Genomic DNA, 19,864 nt, shown 5'->3' with positions numbered 1-19,864 from the left:
AAAGTGAAGAACGTGGACGTCCTATATCACGTGGTTTTGATCCATCTCTCCCACTTGGTGATAACCCGCTCAAGCGCTTAGGCTTTACGTAAGTGGAGGACGAGTGAAGAATGCAGACGTCCTATATCGCTTAGGTTTGATCCATCTCTCCGACTTGGTGATAACCTACTCAAGCGCTTAGGCTTTTTATAAGTGGAGGACGAGTGAAGAACGTAGATGTCCTATACCACTTGGGTTTGATCCATCTTTCCGACTTGGTGATAACTCGCTCAAGCGCTTAGGCTTTACGTAAGTGGAGGACGAGTGAAGAATGTAGACGTCCTATACCGCTTGGGTTTGATCCATTTCTCTAACTTGATGATAACCTGCTCAAGCGCTTAGGGTTTACGTAAGTAGAGGATGAGTGAAGAACGTAGACGTCCTATACCACTTGGGTTTGATCCATCTCTCCGACTTGGTGACAACCCGCTCAAGTGCTTAGGCTTTACGTAAGTGGAAGACAAGTGAAGATCGTAGACGTCCTATACCGCTTGGGTTTAATCCATTTCTCCGACTTGGTGATAACCCGCTCAAGTGCTTAGGCTTTACGTAAGTGGAGGACGAGTGAAGAACGTAGGCGTCCTGTACCGCTTGGGTTTGATCCATCTCTCCGAATTGGTGATAACCTGCTCAAGCGCTTAGGCTTTACGTAGGTGGAAGACAAGTGAAGTCACTAGCCTGATACGGAATATTGTTTCATGTTGTTCGTCTTATAAAGATGGCCTTCTTCAAGTGTTTCAAGAAAGGCACCGTCACTATTCTTGAGGATGAAAGTGATAATCGGGACGAAGGTACCACATTGCTTGTAGGTGCGCCTCTCCTAGCTTCGGAAGTATCCGTGGTGGACAATTCTCTTCATATTCCATCTTGGTCTCAAGAGGTGTTTTGTCAACTGAGCAGCTTCAAAAAATCCAAGTCTACAAATACAGACCTTCACTCCACTGTTTTACAGATAAAGTCCTCGCATCATAAAGTCCTTCACTCCACTTCTTAGCGATCGAATCCATAATGGAGCAGTGAATCGGAGTTCTGCTCTCCCGACGGTTGGTGAATCTACATTTACCGATTATTACTGGGAGTGGCTTGAAGATATGCTAAGTAGAAATACTTAGGTTCTTAAGAGCACCGGTGTAACAACCCAAACTTAAAATTAATATTTAATTATTAATTTATTGGAGGAAAAGATTAAATGCCCTTAGAATTTTTATTAGGTCAAAGGTTGACTTTTTGACCAAGAGGGAATTTGAGAATTTCAGTTATACCGTTGCGTAGAGCACAGCGAGATGAATTCGTAGACACGTAGTGGGCCCAAATCCGAGTTGTATTGAAGGAGATATAGTCAAAATAAGTTGGAGGGCAAAATAGTAAATTTGGAAGGTCAGTTTTTTTTAAAACCTTCATCTTCTCTCTCTCCTGGAGCACCGAGCCCCCTCGATTTTCCCTCCAGCGGTGGCTTCCAAGAGCCACCGTTGCCACCGAGCCACGGCGGGCCATGGGACGGACCCAAGCGGACCGGGCAGCTCCCCTTCCCTTTCGGTCAAACCCCACTGTCGAAACCGACAAGAACCGCTGGAATTAGCCTGAAAAGCCGGTTTTTAGCAGAATTTTCGAGCTTCCGTTCTCCTCCTCCGGCCACCAAACCAGTCGAGTAAGGTATGGATTTCTAGCTATTTTTCATGCTCTAGCTGATGGTTGAGTAGGATTTGAGGAATTTCTAGCGTGAAATGGTTAATTTCGAACCTAGGGTTCGACCAATTTTGAGATCACGGTTTCAGCCACTACCGGCCACTTTTTGGGGTTTGTCCAAGAACAAAAGTGGTTCCAAATAGGGTGTTTTACCTAGGATAGGAGTCTTGAGCCAAGATGTTGAGATTTTCCGGCGAAGCGTTATCGCTTTAGGCTTCACGCTGCCGGTGCGTGTGGCGGCGTGTGGGCAACAAGGTGGGGACCACAGTCAGTTCTAGAATGATCTCCTAGTCCTCACGAGCGTAGGATTTCGCGAACTTAATTCGGATATCGTTTGAACCCCGAACGGATCTCGCCTAGTATCGATTTCCGGGTTCAGCACATTTGAACCATTGGATCATAGTTAATTCCAAGTATGTTAATCTAGGTATTTTCGAGGATCGTGTAGTATTTGTGGATCGTAAGCGAGTCGGATACTCGAAATGTCAGCCCTAGAGTATGTTCTACGGATAAGTAAACGATTACAAAATAAACAAACGATTCTGAGTCGAGAGCAGAGGAAAGAACTACGTGTGGCTTGATCCTCGAGAAGTGCGTGGGCAGCCTACGATTGCAGTGCAGCCACGAATCGAGTCCCTCGGTTGTATTCTTGTTTTGAGGACATTTTAGTCATTCGACCCGTTTACAGTGTCGGTTTTAAGCGAGTTTCGACCGGTTCCAAAGTGGAAATTGGGTCGGTCGTTTCAGCAGGTCTATATAATGCAGTGTTTGCACTGGTGTTCTGCAACAAATACTCTTCATACGTCACAAGGAGAGATGTCTATTTCCCTTTGGGACCTTCATAAAATTGGCGGTCTCCTTATTACAGTCGATTTTATGACGAAGTTATTCCAATCACTGAGAGTCTCAACAGGAAGGATCATAAAGGCATGTCTTATATCCCACACATTTGTCGCTACTTATTCTTAGCATATCACAAGATTTTACGAGATTCTAAAGGAAAATCTAGAGTGAGAATGACTGCTTGGATAAAGTACTGGTATCGAGGGTCATTCAAGTATAAAAAACCTTCAAGGGAAACCATATGGAACAAGTCACAAAAGCCAAAGGAGGACTCTGATTCATCTAGTATCATTCCGACGACACTAAAACGCATTGAGGAAGAGGAAGGGGTTTTGGAAGATTTGGTATAGCTGATGAAGACATGGAAAAATCCTACTTGGCTGCATTCCTTGCTTGCTGGTTGTGAAAATTTGTATTTCCCAAAGACAACTTAACTTTGATCAGAGTAGGGGTTTTCAAAGTTGCCAGTCGAATGGCGCATGGTGTATCATTTGGCCTAGTAGTTCCAGTATTGGCCAGCATTTACAAGGGGCTGAACGATATTTCTAGTGCGGATGATCCAAGAAATTGCAGAACTGCTATTCTACCTTTCCATTATGTGTATGCGGGTGGTTGGGAGAATACTGCGACACACATTTTAGATCATCTTCTGAGAAGTCCATTCCAATCATGGCAAGGTTCTCATGAAGACTTTTGGCAAATTTTTTTGAAGATTCGACAGCTCGAGCTTTGTTCCAGACTTGTGGTAAAGTGAAAATGAGTCGTCTGGCAAGAGTTTTTTCAGAATGCAAACAACTAATTGATGAAGATCATATTTCTAAAGAAGACTTTGATTATTTGATATGCCTTCGTTTGGGATTCGTTTCTCTACGATAGGAAAACTACTGAGCATCCAACCTTATAGCCCGCACCGGTTCAGTAGACAATTTTGTTATGTACAACATGTGCCAGGAGAACTTAAAGATAACGTTCGGAATGGGACTGTGCTACCAGTGTACTCACATTGGAAATCATGCTTGAACATTGGCAGTGCATCTACAATAACCCTACCCACTAAGGACAATATCCCGGAGTTTGAGGTCACATCCGATTATGTTATTTGGTGGTCGAAGGTGCATAGCTTTGAATCGATGAAATCAAAGAAAATCTCAACTGTAGGCAAGTCGTTGTCGCTTTCTCAGCCAAAATCTTTTAAGTGTCAAGGCAACGAAACTTTAGTTCATGATAAACTCACCCATGGTAGAGCGCCCTGAGTTCATCCAGAAATTAAAGGTAGTTATACTACTCCTGTGCCTCAAGTTCAACACCCACCTCCGGTTGATGTTCCTTCAACTCAAGTCCCTAATGATAAATGAGAAACAGAAAGTGTAGTAGATTCCCAGGAAGATTTCATTCCCCTTGGTCGACGAATTCGCCGTTTGAAGCGAGGGCATATAAGAAGCAATGAAGACAGTAAAGTCAACTTTAGGCATAAGAAGACAAGCGTTGAACCTCTTTATTGCGATCTGGACACGACATACCCACTTGATGACACATTCTTTTGTGATGTACCCACTATTTCACAACCAGTTCTAATGAACGAGGTATGTACCTTATTTCTCTTTGAGTTTTTTTTTTAAATTTTTTTAATTTTTTAATTTTTATTTTATAACAACCAATTCTAATTTATTATATACATTTTAAGGAGAAGTAGTACGTCATGTTCCTACTGTGTCCGAGCTCGTGCCATTCAACCATTTTCCTATCGAAGGAGAAAATGATACTTTGCACCCGATAAGTGGTTCAGGTGCTAGTCTAAGAGTTATGCTTCCACTCTTTATCATGCTTAGTGTTTAGAAATCTGAGTCTACTTGCTTAACCATTACTCGTCGGCCAATGTAGGTTCGTTTGCACAACCACATTTATTAAAGTCGGCTAATCATTCATCAACTTCTGAAATGTCATGTGGGGAACCCAAATTAGGTGTTGCGGACAAAATCCTTCGCAAAGTAATCTCCATTTTAGGAAACCAAATAAAAGTATAATCTCCCGAGGCTCAGAGCAATCGTTTAGCTGCAGTTGACACTTCACTTTCTATTGCCTTGACTTTGTAACAAGCTGAAGAGACTCATCAGTTTTCCGTACTTGAGTCTATTCAATCTGCCAACATGCGTATGGAGGAGTTGAAAAGAGAACAAGAACAATTGGAGTTGAGACAGCATCAACTAAACGAATCACTTTCAGAGAGTGATGTACATCTTTCTTACCATTGTCGTGAGGTTACCTACTTGAGAGAGGATAAGATTGTGGTTGAAGGAGCTCCTGTACTATCTGCTGCAGATGCCGAGACGTTACATACATTACAAGTTTCTTCGAGAGTGCGTAACGGCTTCAAGGACTTGTCTTGGGAATAGCAAATTCTGTTGTTGTAAACTTTCTTTGCTTTATTTATATTTCTCTTTGAACTTGTCAAAGTATTGATGTTTGTTAGTTAACTTTCATAATGAAATAAAAGCATTTTCTTATTTCATTATTTCTTTCGAATGGCTCGAATTGATAGGGGAAACCCTTTGTTTTTTATTTTGATATGACTGAACTTGGAATTATTTATCCAAGCTGCCTACGTACCCTCGATGAAAAGGGATCAAGTCATCACATAGTTCAAGGGATTTTTTTTTTGTCCTAACTTTTGCTTGAACTGCCCTTTCGGGTTTTCAATCCAACAAGCCTTTTTCTTTTTTTGGCGCCGTACGCATTTTAGGCTCATGCAGGCCAGGAGTTTGGTGTCATTTCATGCATAGTATTGTTTCAAGAACTTTCCATTAATAGGGCCAACTCTTAAACCGTCCTCGGCTACGATCTTGTAAGCGCCACTAGTGTACACTTCTTGTACTACATAGGGCCCATCCCATTTCAAAGTAAACTTGCTTCCGGTTTTGTGTGTTGTGATGATAGGTCTAGGTAATGCGAGGACAAGATCTCCTACTTGAAAAGACCTGGGGCGAACCTTCTTGTTAAAAGCATTCGAAAACCGAGCTTGATAACACTCTAAGCGTTGTTGCGCTTCGAGTCTCTTCTCTTTTAGTGCTTCTAACTCTTGGAGACGTAGCTTTGCATTCTCTTCATCAGTCAATCCCTCTTGTACGGCCATCCTCAATGATGGAATTTGACTTTCTAGAGGCAAGACTGCTTCCACGCCATACACGAGTGAGTATGGTGTAACCTGAGTAGGCGTCCGGTATATCGTCCGATAAGCCTACAATGCTTCATTTATCCTTTCATGCCAATATTTCTTGGTTCTTCCAACAACTTTCTTCAACAAGTTGCAAAGAGTTTTGTTGAACGCTTCCATAAGACAGTTGGCTGGGGCATTGTACATTGAAGAGTTGCATTGTTTGAAACCGAAGTCTTCACACAATTTATCCATTAACCGGTTCAAAAATGGCTTTCCATTGTCTTTGATGATGTAACGCAGCACACCATATCGATAAAGCTCACTATATTTTCTTTCTTTACTTTGTTATGCTTGGTGGCTCTTCCAAAGTGAGGTGAAGAATGCAGAGAGTTTTCTGTTTCTTCTGAATGCTTGGTCTGTCTAAGCTCCCTTTTTCCCTTGAGGCCTCCTATTTATAGGCTCCTACAGGATGCTTGACCTAAATAACTTTCCCTCTTTAAAACCTTCCTTTTTGGAATTCTGATTTGATTTAAAATCAATTCCCAAAAAATCTGGCAATTTAACCAAATTATCTTCGATTGATTAACTTGATTAATATTTGATTTAAATCAAAGTCAATTATAGAAGATTCTTTCCTGTAATTTTGTCTTCACTTTGAACTGTTTGATGCACTTCGTCGAATGTCGACACGTGTCACTTTTGATAGCTAATCCAATTTTGGTGAGTCATACGCCACATGGGCGAATTATGGGGTCCACAATTCAATCCACCGTATTTTCTTATCCAATGAAATTTATTGCGTCAAAATTTCTTTGTCTACAATAGGTATCAACTTATCTAACTCACAACTGCGTGGTCCATACTATTTAGCAAAATAAAAATAAAAAGATGAAAAAGAAGAAACTTTAGTGCGAAGACAAAAGCATGAACTAAGAGAGAGAAAGATAGCATCTTTCAATTCAACAGGTATGCATTCATGCACCACATGTACCAAAAAGAATCATACGTACACATCACTCTCTACAAATCTAGAAGCCTTTTAGGCGTGTATAAGGCTTTTAGTCAGCATACTTTTTAAATTATGTTGGATTGTTACTTCAATCACTCGTGTTGACCAAAAACAATCTAATTGGTGTCCAAATTCACCATTGGATTTTATGTTCATATAGAGAATAAATAGAGATGTAAGAATTTTACGGTGCTAGGTAATATGAGAGGAGAACAGTTATATCATCACTCCATTTAAAATTTATCGCATGTTATATTATATGTATTTAGAGCATTTTCATTTATGCTCTCTATTTTTTTAGTCAAAATTTATATAAGTTCAGTAAAACGAAGCTAATTGTATATAGTTAAATACATGGACATTATTTTGCTTAAAAAAGTTAATCACAATTTAGTATGTATAAAAATACTAAAAGGAGTAAACCATTGCTATAGGACTGTTCTTGCTCTGCATAGGACAAACACGATACTTGAGAAGACATCAATTTCAATTCCAAAGACTTAATTATGTCCAGTCCTAGTCGCAGCAGGGGCAGGTGGGATGGGATAGTCATGGTATATGGTCCTAACAGCAACGGGCCACATGGATGTGCAAGTACTACGAGAAAAGGGCTTAACGTGTATGGCCAGTTTTTATTTATCTGAAAGATGGAATTTCAAAACAACTAAGCAACATGCCGAGGAGAAGTACAAACCCCACAAAACAAGAGGGCGCAAACGTACGACAAAGCATAACAACACTGCTACTAGAAAGATGACAACTAAAGAAGACGTAGTCTCAGAGACAAAACAAACACGTCAAGAAGTCCTCTCACAGCAGCTACCATTAGTCATTCCTTGGAACCGGTGGCATGGAAACCATCCTTGTCTAGAATATGCATTAGAGAGGATGGGGTCGGTTGACCAATACGTGTATGGCCAGTTGCTTCATTGGTTTCTAAACCTAATGTGGCTGATTTATGTATGGTGCTGTAAACAGCTAACAATTAAAAAAGAATAAAGATAAGAAACATTTTTTAAAAGTAAATATTGAAAGTGCAATAAGAGAGACAAAAAAAATAGAAGATGGAAAATAAGAATATTTACGAATTATGGAAGATGGAATCATACACAATCAGCTGTCAATCTAGAAGCCTTTCATAATCACTCATCATATTCGTGTATAATTACAATATATCATTAAATATATATTTCTTAATTTGATTTAATATGTGTATAATTAGAAAATTATACAAACTTTATTTTTCATTCCTACTCAAAACAAACATGGGAAATGAAATAAACTTATATCTCCCGGTTACTTTCCCAACATTACCAAACGTGGGAAAGGAATCTTCAATTTCTCATTCCGTAGGAAATAACATGAGAAGTGATTTCCCCTCAAATTCGTTTTGTGAACCAAACGGATAGTAAGTATTTTACAAAGGGGCTATTTTAGCCAATTTTGCTTAAATTTAGTACAAATTGTTTATAAATTTAATTATATGGACATATTTTGTACAAAGAGTTAATCAAGTTTTAGTATGTATAGTACTTGGAAGAGCCACTCTCCCACTTTTCTAAACTTTGTTGAAGAATACAAGTCGTACATTGGAAACTTGACTAAAAGAAATAAAATATATAATAAGTGGCGTACTCTTAATAATACCAAAACCTTTTGTGAAAAAAAACCCCACACTTATTAGACTTTGTAAGTAGTTAAGTTAGGGACAATATCTGTGTTGTTAATAGTGGGTCACTGATTCGTCTATCTTTATCTATATGCTACTTTTATAAATACACTAATAAGAAGCTTGTTAATTTAAGTATATGGGCCCCCTTCAAAAGGTCATTACATGTAAAACTGAAAAGTATTTAACTTTAATAGAAAAGTTTTGAATATTTATGTATTTTTCAAACTGATATTTATATTTTTGCATCTCCAATCTTTCAATTCTAGCAACGTCTACACTGACTAAGGCACATATAGATCCTGTGAGCCGGTGGTGGAGCCTTATTTGAATACCATCATAATATGTGTTTCCCTGAACTCTGTCTCACTCCAAGGGCTTTCTGCCCTTTCCTTTTTGTTCTTTCTTTCTTCTGCTTTCATCTAGCCCTGGGTTTTATGGAAATCTCTAACCGTAACATTGGTTTTTCCTCCTCTTTCGGCCCTATGGTTCTCATCCTTCCAATCCCCATCCTTCTCTCCCATCTCACCTCCTACATTATTCCTTTCTCTACTCCTCTCCTTCCGCCCTCGTTCCAACCTCAATCCAAGTTTGCAGCTATTCATCCTAAACACACGTGTTCGCGTCTCTCTCGAAAGATGTATAGAGTTTCGACTTGGGTGCTCGCACCACATCCTTCCATGATTTGGTTCTTGTTGGTTCAGCTGGTTTTGTCTGATGTGTGGTTGTCTTGTCGTTCCCTTGGTAAGATTTTGGGTTCCACTGGTGCAAAGTGTGTCGTTGTGGAGTGAGTTATTTGGGGGTTTTCTAGTGTTTTTGTTTTGGCAATTTTAGGGTTCGGTTCTAGTTGATATGGGACTTTTCTTTGTGGCGTTGGTTTGGGAGGTTGTTTTGGCCCTCTCCTGGCTATAGTTGCATCGACCTGTTGGTTCTCCTATTGCAGAGATGGTCATGGTGGTATTTGCATTTTCCTGCTTTACTTGCTAGGGTTTGATTTTGTTTTGGGCCTTGTTAGGTATTTTCTTATGAATGAAAGTCCAATGTTTTTATTTTTAAAAAGTTCGGTGGCAGGACCGTTTGACACTCAATTTCCTTAAAATTTTAGTCACAACCACATCCAACAATATTACAATCAAGACAACGCCACCTTTGTCCTTAAGTCCTAACCAATAGCCATAACACAAATTTCACCCACCAGTTAAACTTATTTTTCTTTAGTTCATATTCAGCAGTTGGTTAGGATCAAGTTCAAGTAATATAATATAGAAGGTCAAAAAGAATGAATTTTTGTTTTGTTTTGTTTTTGATTTTGTTTTTTTGTTTTTTTGTTTTGTATAGGAAAAAATAACAATTGTAAAGTGATGTGATTAATTGCAAGTGGACAATATCGCTCAAATTAATATAGTAGTAAGTAGAGTATCGTTCCAACAGGGATCAAGTAATCTATTAAATATTAGAGTGAATTATTTCTAATTATATTTGAATTTAAACGAAAAGAGAATTATGACGATTAAAATCTAATTAAGCAAATAAAGTAAATTGAGATCAAGTAAATAATGTAAAAGATGAAACAAAGATGATAAAGCACTAGGGCACCGATTTCACCTAACTAATCCCACCCAAATCCTTCTAGCTTGTTAATTCTAATTACCTAACATGTTGATAATCATTTTCCCTTACCTCACCAATACTCTCTTCTGAGTTATATTAGCTGTATTCCTTACCATCAACCCACTCTATTCCTAGTTATGGATTTAGATAACTAAGAACCCATTAAGATTTGTGGAAAACAATAAAGATTACACAAACCATAACTTAGTCTTCCGAGTCGGCTATGTAATTTATGGTACTTTTTACTAGAAGCTTTTTATTAGGAATCTTCTTTCGGTCTCAACCTAATTCTTCCAATCATGCAATTAGTGGCCAATTAATTGAAAGTATTAAGAACGGTAACAAGCACTCAACATGTATATATAAATAAAATTAACAATATCAAAGAATTTGAGTATTCATAGCTAGGCTACATTGTAGCCCTAGTAAAACAAATTAATTCATGAAGGACTTATTGAGAATCATGATAGTTGAAGAAGACATGAAAGACATGGAAGACACCGAAATCCTATCTAAGATATAATTACAATTGTTATAAAAGTAGGATTCCTTCTAAAATAGGGTCTTCTTTATTTCTCCTTGTTTGACTTGATAAGACTTGAAACATCTTGAACTAGGAAATTTGACAACAATCCTTGCGACAAAAGGAATCACTTGGCTTCTTGACTTGATTAATCTCCAATCTTCATCTTCTTGCCTTTTTTAGTACACTTTCTCCTATTTCCACAATTCCTTCACAAATCTCACAAAACCAATTAAAACAACCAATTTAATCCAAGGAAACTAACAAATAAATAAGTAGAAGAGGCATAAAATATAAGCTTATCAAATACCCCCAAACCTATCTTTTGCTAGTTCTAGAGAAAAATTGAAAATAAAAAATAAAATAAAACAAACTAACCAAACTAAACCACTTTCGCAGGTAATCTCGATGGCACTTAGCATGTGCCACAAGCCTTTAAACCTCTAGGTGTCCCTAGTAGGAGGAGTTGTGTCTCCTGAGGGTTTATCAGTCACGACACCCACAAACGCTCCTTGCAAAATAAATTCGTTGAAGCAATACTTCCAACAAACTAATAATAACGAATAAATGACAATCACAATTCAAAAACTAAAGTTATGCCACAACAAATAAAATGCACCATAGTGTAAAGTGTACAGCCAATACTCCAAGCACTCGAACTTAAAGATAACCACACTCGGTGTGTGTACTAATTCGCCTTGACTCTAGGCCCCACTTGATAACTCTCAATTTTCTCACAGAACCTAGGGTTGCACTCTTACCTAGCATATGTGAATGAAGTTTGGTAAAGAAATCAAAATGTAAGACACATATGCATCCAAAATGAATAAAAGGCAATTTCTGAAAATAGATCTCATTGAAAGGAAATCAAATACTAAGAACCATAGATGAAGTACATACCTCTACTTCCGAGTAAGAAGTCCCCAAAGATCCATTAGGTCTTTACTATGGTTGTAATGTAGGGATAGGTTATGGGTTATGAAAGAAAGGATTGGAAATACTAGAACTTGAGACATACCAAGACATTTATTATGTCATAAGGCTTGGCTCTTCAAATTTACTTCACAAAGGCTTCCAGGATTTTTGATATGCTTCACTTTTTTTCTTTTTCTCTTTTTTTTTCTTTTTGAATATATATCTTTTTTTTCTTTCTCTTTTCTTTTTCTTTCCTTTTTCTTGAACTTTGACCACATATTTCCTCGGTACACGCTACCTCTTTTGTTGATGTAGAGCTTAACCTTCATCATTGTCTTCATGTGCCATGGCACATCCCAAGTTATAGGGTATGGCTAAAAATATGGTAAAAAGGGTAAGGAAATATTGTGGGTGATGAAATAAAAGGGTAAGTGTTTGGCTTCAAATGGTTGATGGAACACACAATGGGTAGGACGTGAGGCTTTATTTAGTGGTTAGAACATGCATAGCCTAACGTCATCTCTCAAGGTCCATTCAACTCAAAAGTGAAAGCATAAGATGATTCATACAAAAGAGAGATTAGTTCTTTGTATTCAATTCAAAAGCCTACTTGAGATCAATCTAAATAAGAAAGAAAGAAAATAGTGAATAAGAATAATCCAAATACTCTCTCAGTGAATGGAAATTTGGCTAAAGTACCTCACAATGGTAGTCTCCACTATTTCTCCACAATCATCCAAGCATAGCTACCTTGTTCATCAAAATACTTGAAGTATGACTATGTGAAGTGCTATAATTATGATGCATAAACTTTCATGGCAACACTTTAGTTAAAGAAATATGATCAAACATTACATATACATCACTATTAGTAAGAGAAAGTACAGGCTTTAACAAATTTTTATTTTTTCAAAAGTTAAAGGAATTTTGTGATTTTGCAAACAAATATGAGTGAATTTATGAGCCCCAATTGCTTAGGAATAACGAAATTCCATCAAAAGGAAGAGGACACACCTGGAATAGCTCCTAGAAACCTCTGATTGCGAATGGAATGGATCGTAATTGATTTGGAATGAAATTAGAAAATTCTGGAAAATTGACCTTTAGTGACGACAAATCTGATGAACACCGTCGCTGAAAACCCTTTAGCAACGAAAAATCTGATGAACACCACCGCTGAAAACCCTTTTGTGACCTTCATAGCTAGCCTTTTTTGGGTTTTAGGCCACTTTTTTAGCTTCAAATCTTCCTAAAACGTCATGTAAACCACTTGAGACCCGCAAACCTGTTTCAAATCATCAAAATAACCATTCTAAACATGTTGGTGGCTTCAAATTTACTTGAAAAACATCAAAAAGGAAAATAGGCAAAATTTTTTATTTTGACCAAAATAAGAACATAATAACCTCTTTTACTATTTTCTGGGTTTTAAAGTCATCTAATGACCAAAACAACATTGTAACATGTTTGCAATCATCATGGGGTTAGAAAAATTCGGGAAATGTTCTTTGAAACACAAAATCCTTTCTTTGGAACACAAAATCTGTTTTTTTTTTTCTTTATGACTCAAAACTCAAACAAAAACAACGAAACTCCACACCCCAAACCTAAACTAAACATTGTCCTCAATGTTTAAAGGAAATGCATGTAACAATTAGTTAAGGCAAAGAAGGATGGAAAATAAAGAGAGAAAAAAAAAAAAAAAGGAATGAAGGTACCTAGTTGGGTTACCTCCCAACAAGCGCTTGGTTTATAGTCTCAAGCCTGACTTTTGGAATGATTATCACCCAGGATCATGGAGAGTGAAGGTTTCCTTTTGTTGATTGCAATTTTTTCCAAGTATCTTTGCAAAGTGAGGGTTGGTGCAGCAATGGTGCTTGGGATGGCCTTGGTTTCCAATGAGTTCACCATTTTTAGCACGTGTGGCTCTTCTCCTACCTCTATCTCATGAACCAAACTTTCTTTTAGTGGATCTTTTGGGTAGTCCGCTATGAATTGTGGTCGAACAACATGATGTACTGCTTCTAAAAGGAAACAATACTCTGAATCAATGAGGCACTTGGTTGCATAAAAAACTTTGAATTCCACCTCTTGATCAGCATCTCGTAGGATCAAAGAACCTTTTTCTACATCAATTATCATTCTTCCTGTAATGAGAAATGGGAGGCCTAAAATAATTGGAATGTCGACATCTTCTTCCATATCCAAAACTATGAAATCAGCTGGGAATATATATTTATCCACCTTCACTACTACATCTTCAAGAATGCCATCAGGATATGTAAGTGATCTATCAGCCATATATTTCTTAATTTCCCCCAAACCAATTCTTTTAGGTACAGACAAGGGCATTAAATGAATACTAGAACCTAGATCACACAATGCTCTTTGAAAAGAAACAGTGCCAATGGTGCAAGGAATAGAAAACCTCCCTGGATCCTTTTGCTTAGGTGGTAGATGACTTTGTATTACTGCGCTACACTCCTCCATCAATTCCACCATCTTTGTATCTTCCAAACGTCTCTTTTTTGTTAAGATGCCCTTGATGAACTTTCCATAGTTTGGCATTTGCTCTATTCTTCACTAAATGGAATGGTAATTTGCAATTTCCTAAAAATTTCAAGAAATTTGGAAAACTATGCATCCTTCTTATTTTTCTTCAAGCATTGTGGAAAAGGAATCGGTGGAACATAGGATTTTGAAGTGAGATTTTTGGATGGTGGTTGCTCAGTTTTTGCTGAATTTTTGGTGGAGCTCATGATGGTATGTAGGCTATTGTCTTCAGTTTTTTCCGTTTCTTTCAACTGTTGGTGGTGCTTTTCTGCGTCCAAATCTACAGCGGTTTTGATGGGTCTCCCATTTTGAATTGTGATTGCCTTCACATGTTCTTGAATTTTCGGATTAATCTCGGTTTGGCTTGGCAATACTCCTTGGCTTCTTTCACTCTATATAGTAGCTAGTTGGCCTACTTGCACCTCCAAGTTCCAAATAGAAGCGCTCTGATTCTGAAGTTGGGTTTTGGTTTCAGTCTTAAATTGGGTGGCAGACATAGTTAACTGAGTAAGAGCATCTTCCAAATTTATTTTCTTCTCTTGAGGTGGAACCAGTGGTGGTTGTTGTACGTTCTCAGTATTGCTCCATGAAAAATTAGGGTGCCTTTGCCATCTCAGATTCTGTGTATTAGAGAATGGATCATTGCCAGGATATCTATAGGTATTTACCATATTGGCTTGTTCTTGCAGAAATTCTGGAAAATCAACCCCATGAGGACAAGATCTAGTGGCATGACCAGGAACAGCACAAATGGAGCAAATCTCTTGTGTTAGTGCTCTCCCATTCATGGCAAGCAAGACATCCAATTTACTGGTTATGACTCCAACCTGCTCTATAGAAGCAAAAGCATTAGAACTACCAATTTCATAAATTCCAGCACGCTTACCTCTTGTATTATAATGCTGTGTTTCAATTGCTAGTGTATCAAACAAAGTTTGACATTCAGTTGGTGTCTTGTTCTTAATAGATCCACCTGCATAGTTGTTCACTGCAGCCTTACTCAAAACGGTTAGTGCCTTATAAAAAATATGCATGAGAACTAGAGTAGGCAAACCATGGTGAGGACACTGTATTAAAAAAATTATTGAACCGTTCCCAAGCTTCTGAAAATGACTCATCGGGCTGTTGACTGAATTGCTTGATTTTATCCCTTAATGCATTAGTTTTCTGAGTCGAAAAGAACTTCACCAAGAACTTGTTTTGAACCTCTGTCCAGCTAGTCAATAATCCAGGTCTTAAGGAATTGAGCCACATTTTTGCTTTATCTTTCAATGTGTAAGAAAAGACTTTCATCCTGAGATGTGCTTCGGTGACTCCCTCTGTCAAAGCCATGCTAGAAACCATGTCAAAAATATCTCTAATATGAGCTAAAGGATCTTCAGAACTTAATCCATGAAAAGAAGGCATCATATTAAAATGGATATTTTTCAATTCATAATTCTTGGCAGCTGCAGGGAGAATGATGCTTGAAGGTGACGTCGGAATTGTTGGAATATCAAGGTCTCCCATAGTTTCATTCTGTATAAGGGCCATCTCGTCTTCTCCTTGTTGATTCTTCTTCTCTCTGTCTTGTTTTTGACTCTTACGAATTGCTCGAAGCTTTTGTTCAATCTCAGGTTCTAATTCAACTAGTTGGCTAGTAGAAGAGCGGGTACCAATCATTCACCGTATGCTCAGAAACGAAGTTTTTGTACCCGCAAACAAGGACAAAGGATTGTTTAAATAAGGAGAGAATAATATAATTAAAAAAGGAAACAAAACCAAAACACAACTAGGAAAAGAAAAAAAACTTTAATTGTAAAATCCAAAGGAAATTGGAAAGTTTTAATTTTAACAGGGAAAAGGAAGTTGAATTGAAATGGGAATTGAATTCTCGATGGCTGCGTGAAGAAACTCCTTGTTTACCTTTTTTTTTTCTTCTCTTTCTTGCGAGCTGGATGTTTGTGGGCTGGCGTTTTGTTGTTTCCTTTTGATTTGTTTGTGGTATGAATCTCTCACGTTCTCTCCTTTTGTTTTTCCTTTTTTTTTTGTTTGGAAATCAAATGGAACTAAAGAAGTACCTGAAATAAAATTTTAAAAAAAAATTAGCTAATTAAATATTCAAAGTATAACTAGAAAATAAAGCACACTAATATTAACAGAGTAAGTCGATCCCCGGCAATGGTGCCAAAATTTGATGTGATTAATTCCAAGTGGACAATATCCCTCAAATTAATATAGTAGTAAGTAGAGTATTAGTTCCAACAGGGATCAAGTAATCTATTAAATATTAGAGTGATTTATTTCTAATTATATTTGAATTTAAACGAAAAGAGAATTATGACGATTAAAATCTAATTAAGCAAGTAAAGTAAATTGAGATCAAGTAAATAATGTAAAAGATGAAAACAAAGATGATAAAGCACTAGGGCACCGATTTCACCTAGCTAATCCCACCCAAATCCTTCTAGCTTGTTAATTCTAATTACCTAACATGTTGATAATCATTTTCCCTTACCTCACCAATACTCTCTTCTGAGTTATATTAGTTGTATTCCTTACCATAAACCCACTCTATTCCTAGTTATGGATTTAGATAGCTAAGAACTCATTCAAATTTGTGGAAAACAATAAAGATTACACAAACCATAACCTAGTCTTCCGAGTCGGCTATGTAATTTATGGTACTTGTTACTAGAAGCTTTTTATTAGGAATCTCCTTTCGGTCTCAACCTAATTCTTCCAATCATGCAATTGGCGGTCAATTAATTGAAAGCATTAAGAACTGTAACAAGCACTCAACATGTATAGATAAATAAAATTAACAGTATCAAAGAATTTGAGTATTCATAGCTAGGCTACATCGTAGCCCTAGTAAAATAAATTAATTCATGAAAGACTTATTGAGAATCATGATAGTTGATGAAGACATGGAAGACACCGAATTCTCCAAGTAGAATGCCAAGGTTGCACAAACGTGGCGTAGGACCCACCCATGAACTGGCTGGCCAACTCCATTTAATATATATTTTTTTAAATCAATAATATAAAATGATTAAAAAGCATTAATATTATTGATTTTAAAAAAATATTAAGGGGAGTTGGCAAGTCGTTCATGGGTGGTTCAACGATAACGCGTCAATAGTTAACGGTTGACCACACGGTCAACTTAACAGAAGGTTTAAATTGGTTAGGTTTAAAAATATACAAAATTAGTTAAATACCCATTCCTAGACATAGTTCTATAAAGAAACCTTGTACCATTCATTGTATATAAACACACCCAAAATAAACCTAAAAATTAACCGGTATTGATTTCTTAAATTCAAAACCATATTTGATTACTGTTTTGCCCTTTTTCATTGTCTATTAATAAACTCAATCTTCATCAACGAGCATCTCAAACTTTCTTCTTCTTCAACAATGGCTAGGTTCATCGAGCTTTGCTTCTAGCTTTTCTCCTATTCCAATTCTCCATTGTATCTTCGTCATCTCCACCATAGCCCTCGCCAGCTCCATCCCGCAACCCGCTGCCAATTCACCTTGGCCCAAAATTCCATCTCAGATTTCCCTTCCTCCATCTCCATCGGATGCTCCAGTTAACGAACCACCTCCTTCTTCACCTCTGGCGCCACCGCAATCATCTCCGTCTTAATCTCCGTCGGATGACGACACGCCTCCAATTCCTTCTCTAGCACCGTCAAATTCAAGCGATGTCAACCACAGCAACCTCGGACGGAGATGGAGCTAAAAACTCCTCTGGCGGAATGAGCCCGGCAAAGAAGGCAGAGATCGTTGGATAACATTCGTCAATCTCGGACGGAGATGGAGCTAAGAACTCCTCTTATTACTGTTCTTGAATTTAGATTCTCAGTGATCTAGGTTATTGGTGGAGAAGTGGCTGTAGCTTCTTCCTAAAGTTATTGAAGAGGTATATCCCGACATGATGTGCTCTTTCTTGAACAGATAGTGTAATATGATTTGGGGTTCAGTAATGTTGTTTGTTTGGTATATAGAGATAAACTAAAGCATCTTGTTTAACTATTTTTTTGCTGATTTATGACTTCAAACCTTATTATATGCATATGACTAACATTGAATGGAAGCCTTTGTAGATATAGTTTATTTCAACGACTAAACTTATAATGGACTATGTTATGATCTCTTGTTTTCAGATTTATGAGGTTGATATGGATTTGGAAGAACTCTAAGAAATGGTTGTTCAGAAGTGCAGGTTGTTTAGTAACATTGTATCCTAGTTTAATATGGTTTACATCTACCTATTGATGCAATGAAATAAAAATTTATTTGATGCATGTGGACAGAAAGAGCAACTCTGTGTGTTTTTGTGCATGAACATAGTTGCATATGAATGCTTCTCCAGCAACCATATCTTATGTTGAGAACATTGTTTCAGAAAAATGTCGATTGAAGAGAAGAGAAAACTTGGGGTAGCCCTTACCATATTGTCGCCTGATGATCTCAGCAAGGCATTAGATATTGTTGCACAAAATAATCCAGGTTTCCAAGCTACTGCTGATGAGGTGGACCTTGACATTGATGCTCAAGTAATCATTTTCATTATTGATCAATTGGGACTGATACACACCAATGCCAGGTAATCATTTACATTATGCACAAAACAGTGTTTAGTGTTGACTTGGTTTTGATGTTTGGTACTATTTGGATTTTTTATCGTATCTATTATGCAAATGAAATGATGTAGTTGTTAACTTCCAATAAGTGATATGAACAGTTGTTAACTTCTAGTAAGTGGTATGAACAGTTGTTATATTGTTCATACCCTGCAACTGAGTTGACTTTTATGACATAGTATTAATAGTGTATTTCTATGACAAAGTATTAATAGATTTTCAGTAACAAAGCATGCTCTATATAGTATTAATAGATTTTCAGTAACAAAGCATGCTCTATATAGTATTAACAGATTTTCAGTAACAAAGCATGCTCTATATTTTGCTCTATATATAGTTGTGCACTTGAAGTTTATGATATGCATAATGTGATTTTTTCTAGGAAGATAGTTCTATGACATAGTATTAACAATGTATTTTTTTTTCTTATACAGGTATTTCCTTATGCCTTTGCGATTGTTTTTGGTGAAATTGTGAACAATTGGATGTGGTTTCTGCAAAAGATATCAAATGTCTTGCTGGGCTTTTTTGGGTTTTTTTGTTGTTGAGTTTTTTGTATGAAATAATATTAACACTGTACTTCTATGACATGATATTAACAGTATACTTCTATGATATGGTATTAACAATGTACTTCTATGATATGATATTAACAATGTACTTCGTGCTTGCTGGGCTTATTTTGGGTTTTTTTTTGAGTTTTTTGTATTGGGCTTATTTTAAGTTTTTCAATGGCAGTCATGTAATTTATAAGAACTTCAACACTCATTTTTTATGTAGTAAATGGATTTTGGGAGTGTTACTAAAGTGCATTTCATGTGGATTTTTTTTTTAAAAAAAAATTATTTATAATTTCAGCTCCTATTTTGGTTATATTAGTGAAGCTCCCTTAAAAATATTGGGTTGTAAATTGATGAAATTGAAACCCTGAGATCCATATTGAGAATGACCCCAAACCTTCAGGGGATCTTTTGTCGTTAGCCCAATAGTTTTTGTATAGGACATATAGAAATATTTTATTTTTATTTAAAAAACTAGTGTAGTAAGTTGGAGAGATCTAAACCACATATCCTAAAGTATATTGAATGGTACACTAGCTCGGAATAAGATGGGAGAGAAAAGGATGAGAGAGAGGTGCATCCCACTTGTAAAATCCACTCAAATTCCTAGTTCTAGAAATCATTCACATTCGACGTATCAAATTTGAAGTGGAATATTTGAGCCACAT

General features: G+C 37.0%; 2 protein-coding genes and 1 non-coding gene across 3 annotated transcripts; 1 reads left to right on the top strand and 2 right to left on the bottom strand.

Annotated features, from left to right (window-relative positions):
- Window positions 1–5,338: 5,338 nt before the first annotated feature.
- On the bottom strand, window positions 5,339–5,698 carry LOC148919156 (uncharacterized). Its single transcript, XM_089048797.1, has one exon. The coding sequence runs from the start codon at window positions 5,696–5,698 to the stop codon at window positions 5,339–5,341; it is 360 nt and encodes a 119-aa protein (XP_088904923.1).
- Window positions 5,699–13,207: 7,509 nt separating this feature from the next.
- On the bottom strand, window positions 13,208–14,017 carry LOC148919155 (uncharacterized). Its single transcript, XM_089048796.1, has one exon. The coding sequence runs from the start codon at window positions 14,015–14,017 to the stop codon at window positions 13,208–13,210; it is 810 nt and encodes a 269-aa protein (XP_088904922.1).
- A 1,035-nt stretch (window positions 14,018–15,052) lies between these two features.
- Window positions 15,053–15,160, top strand: LOC148919154 (small nucleolar RNA R71). The gene has a single exon (XR_016125751.1). It is a non-coding gene; the product is annotated as a small nucleolar RNA R71 (small nucleolar RNA).
- The last annotated feature ends 4,704 nt before the right edge of the window (window positions 15,161–19,864 follow it).

This window comes from Prunus mume, linkage group LG3 (assembly GCF_029339155.1).
Source record: "Prunus mume cultivar Tortuosa linkage group LG3, ASM2933915v1, whole genome shotgun sequence".
Classification (NCBI taxonomy): domain Eukaryota; kingdom Viridiplantae; phylum Streptophyta; class Magnoliopsida; order Rosales; family Rosaceae; genus Prunus; species Prunus mume.
Note: the sequence above shows the minus strand (reverse complement) of the source record. Positions and strands in the feature narration are given on the sequence as shown.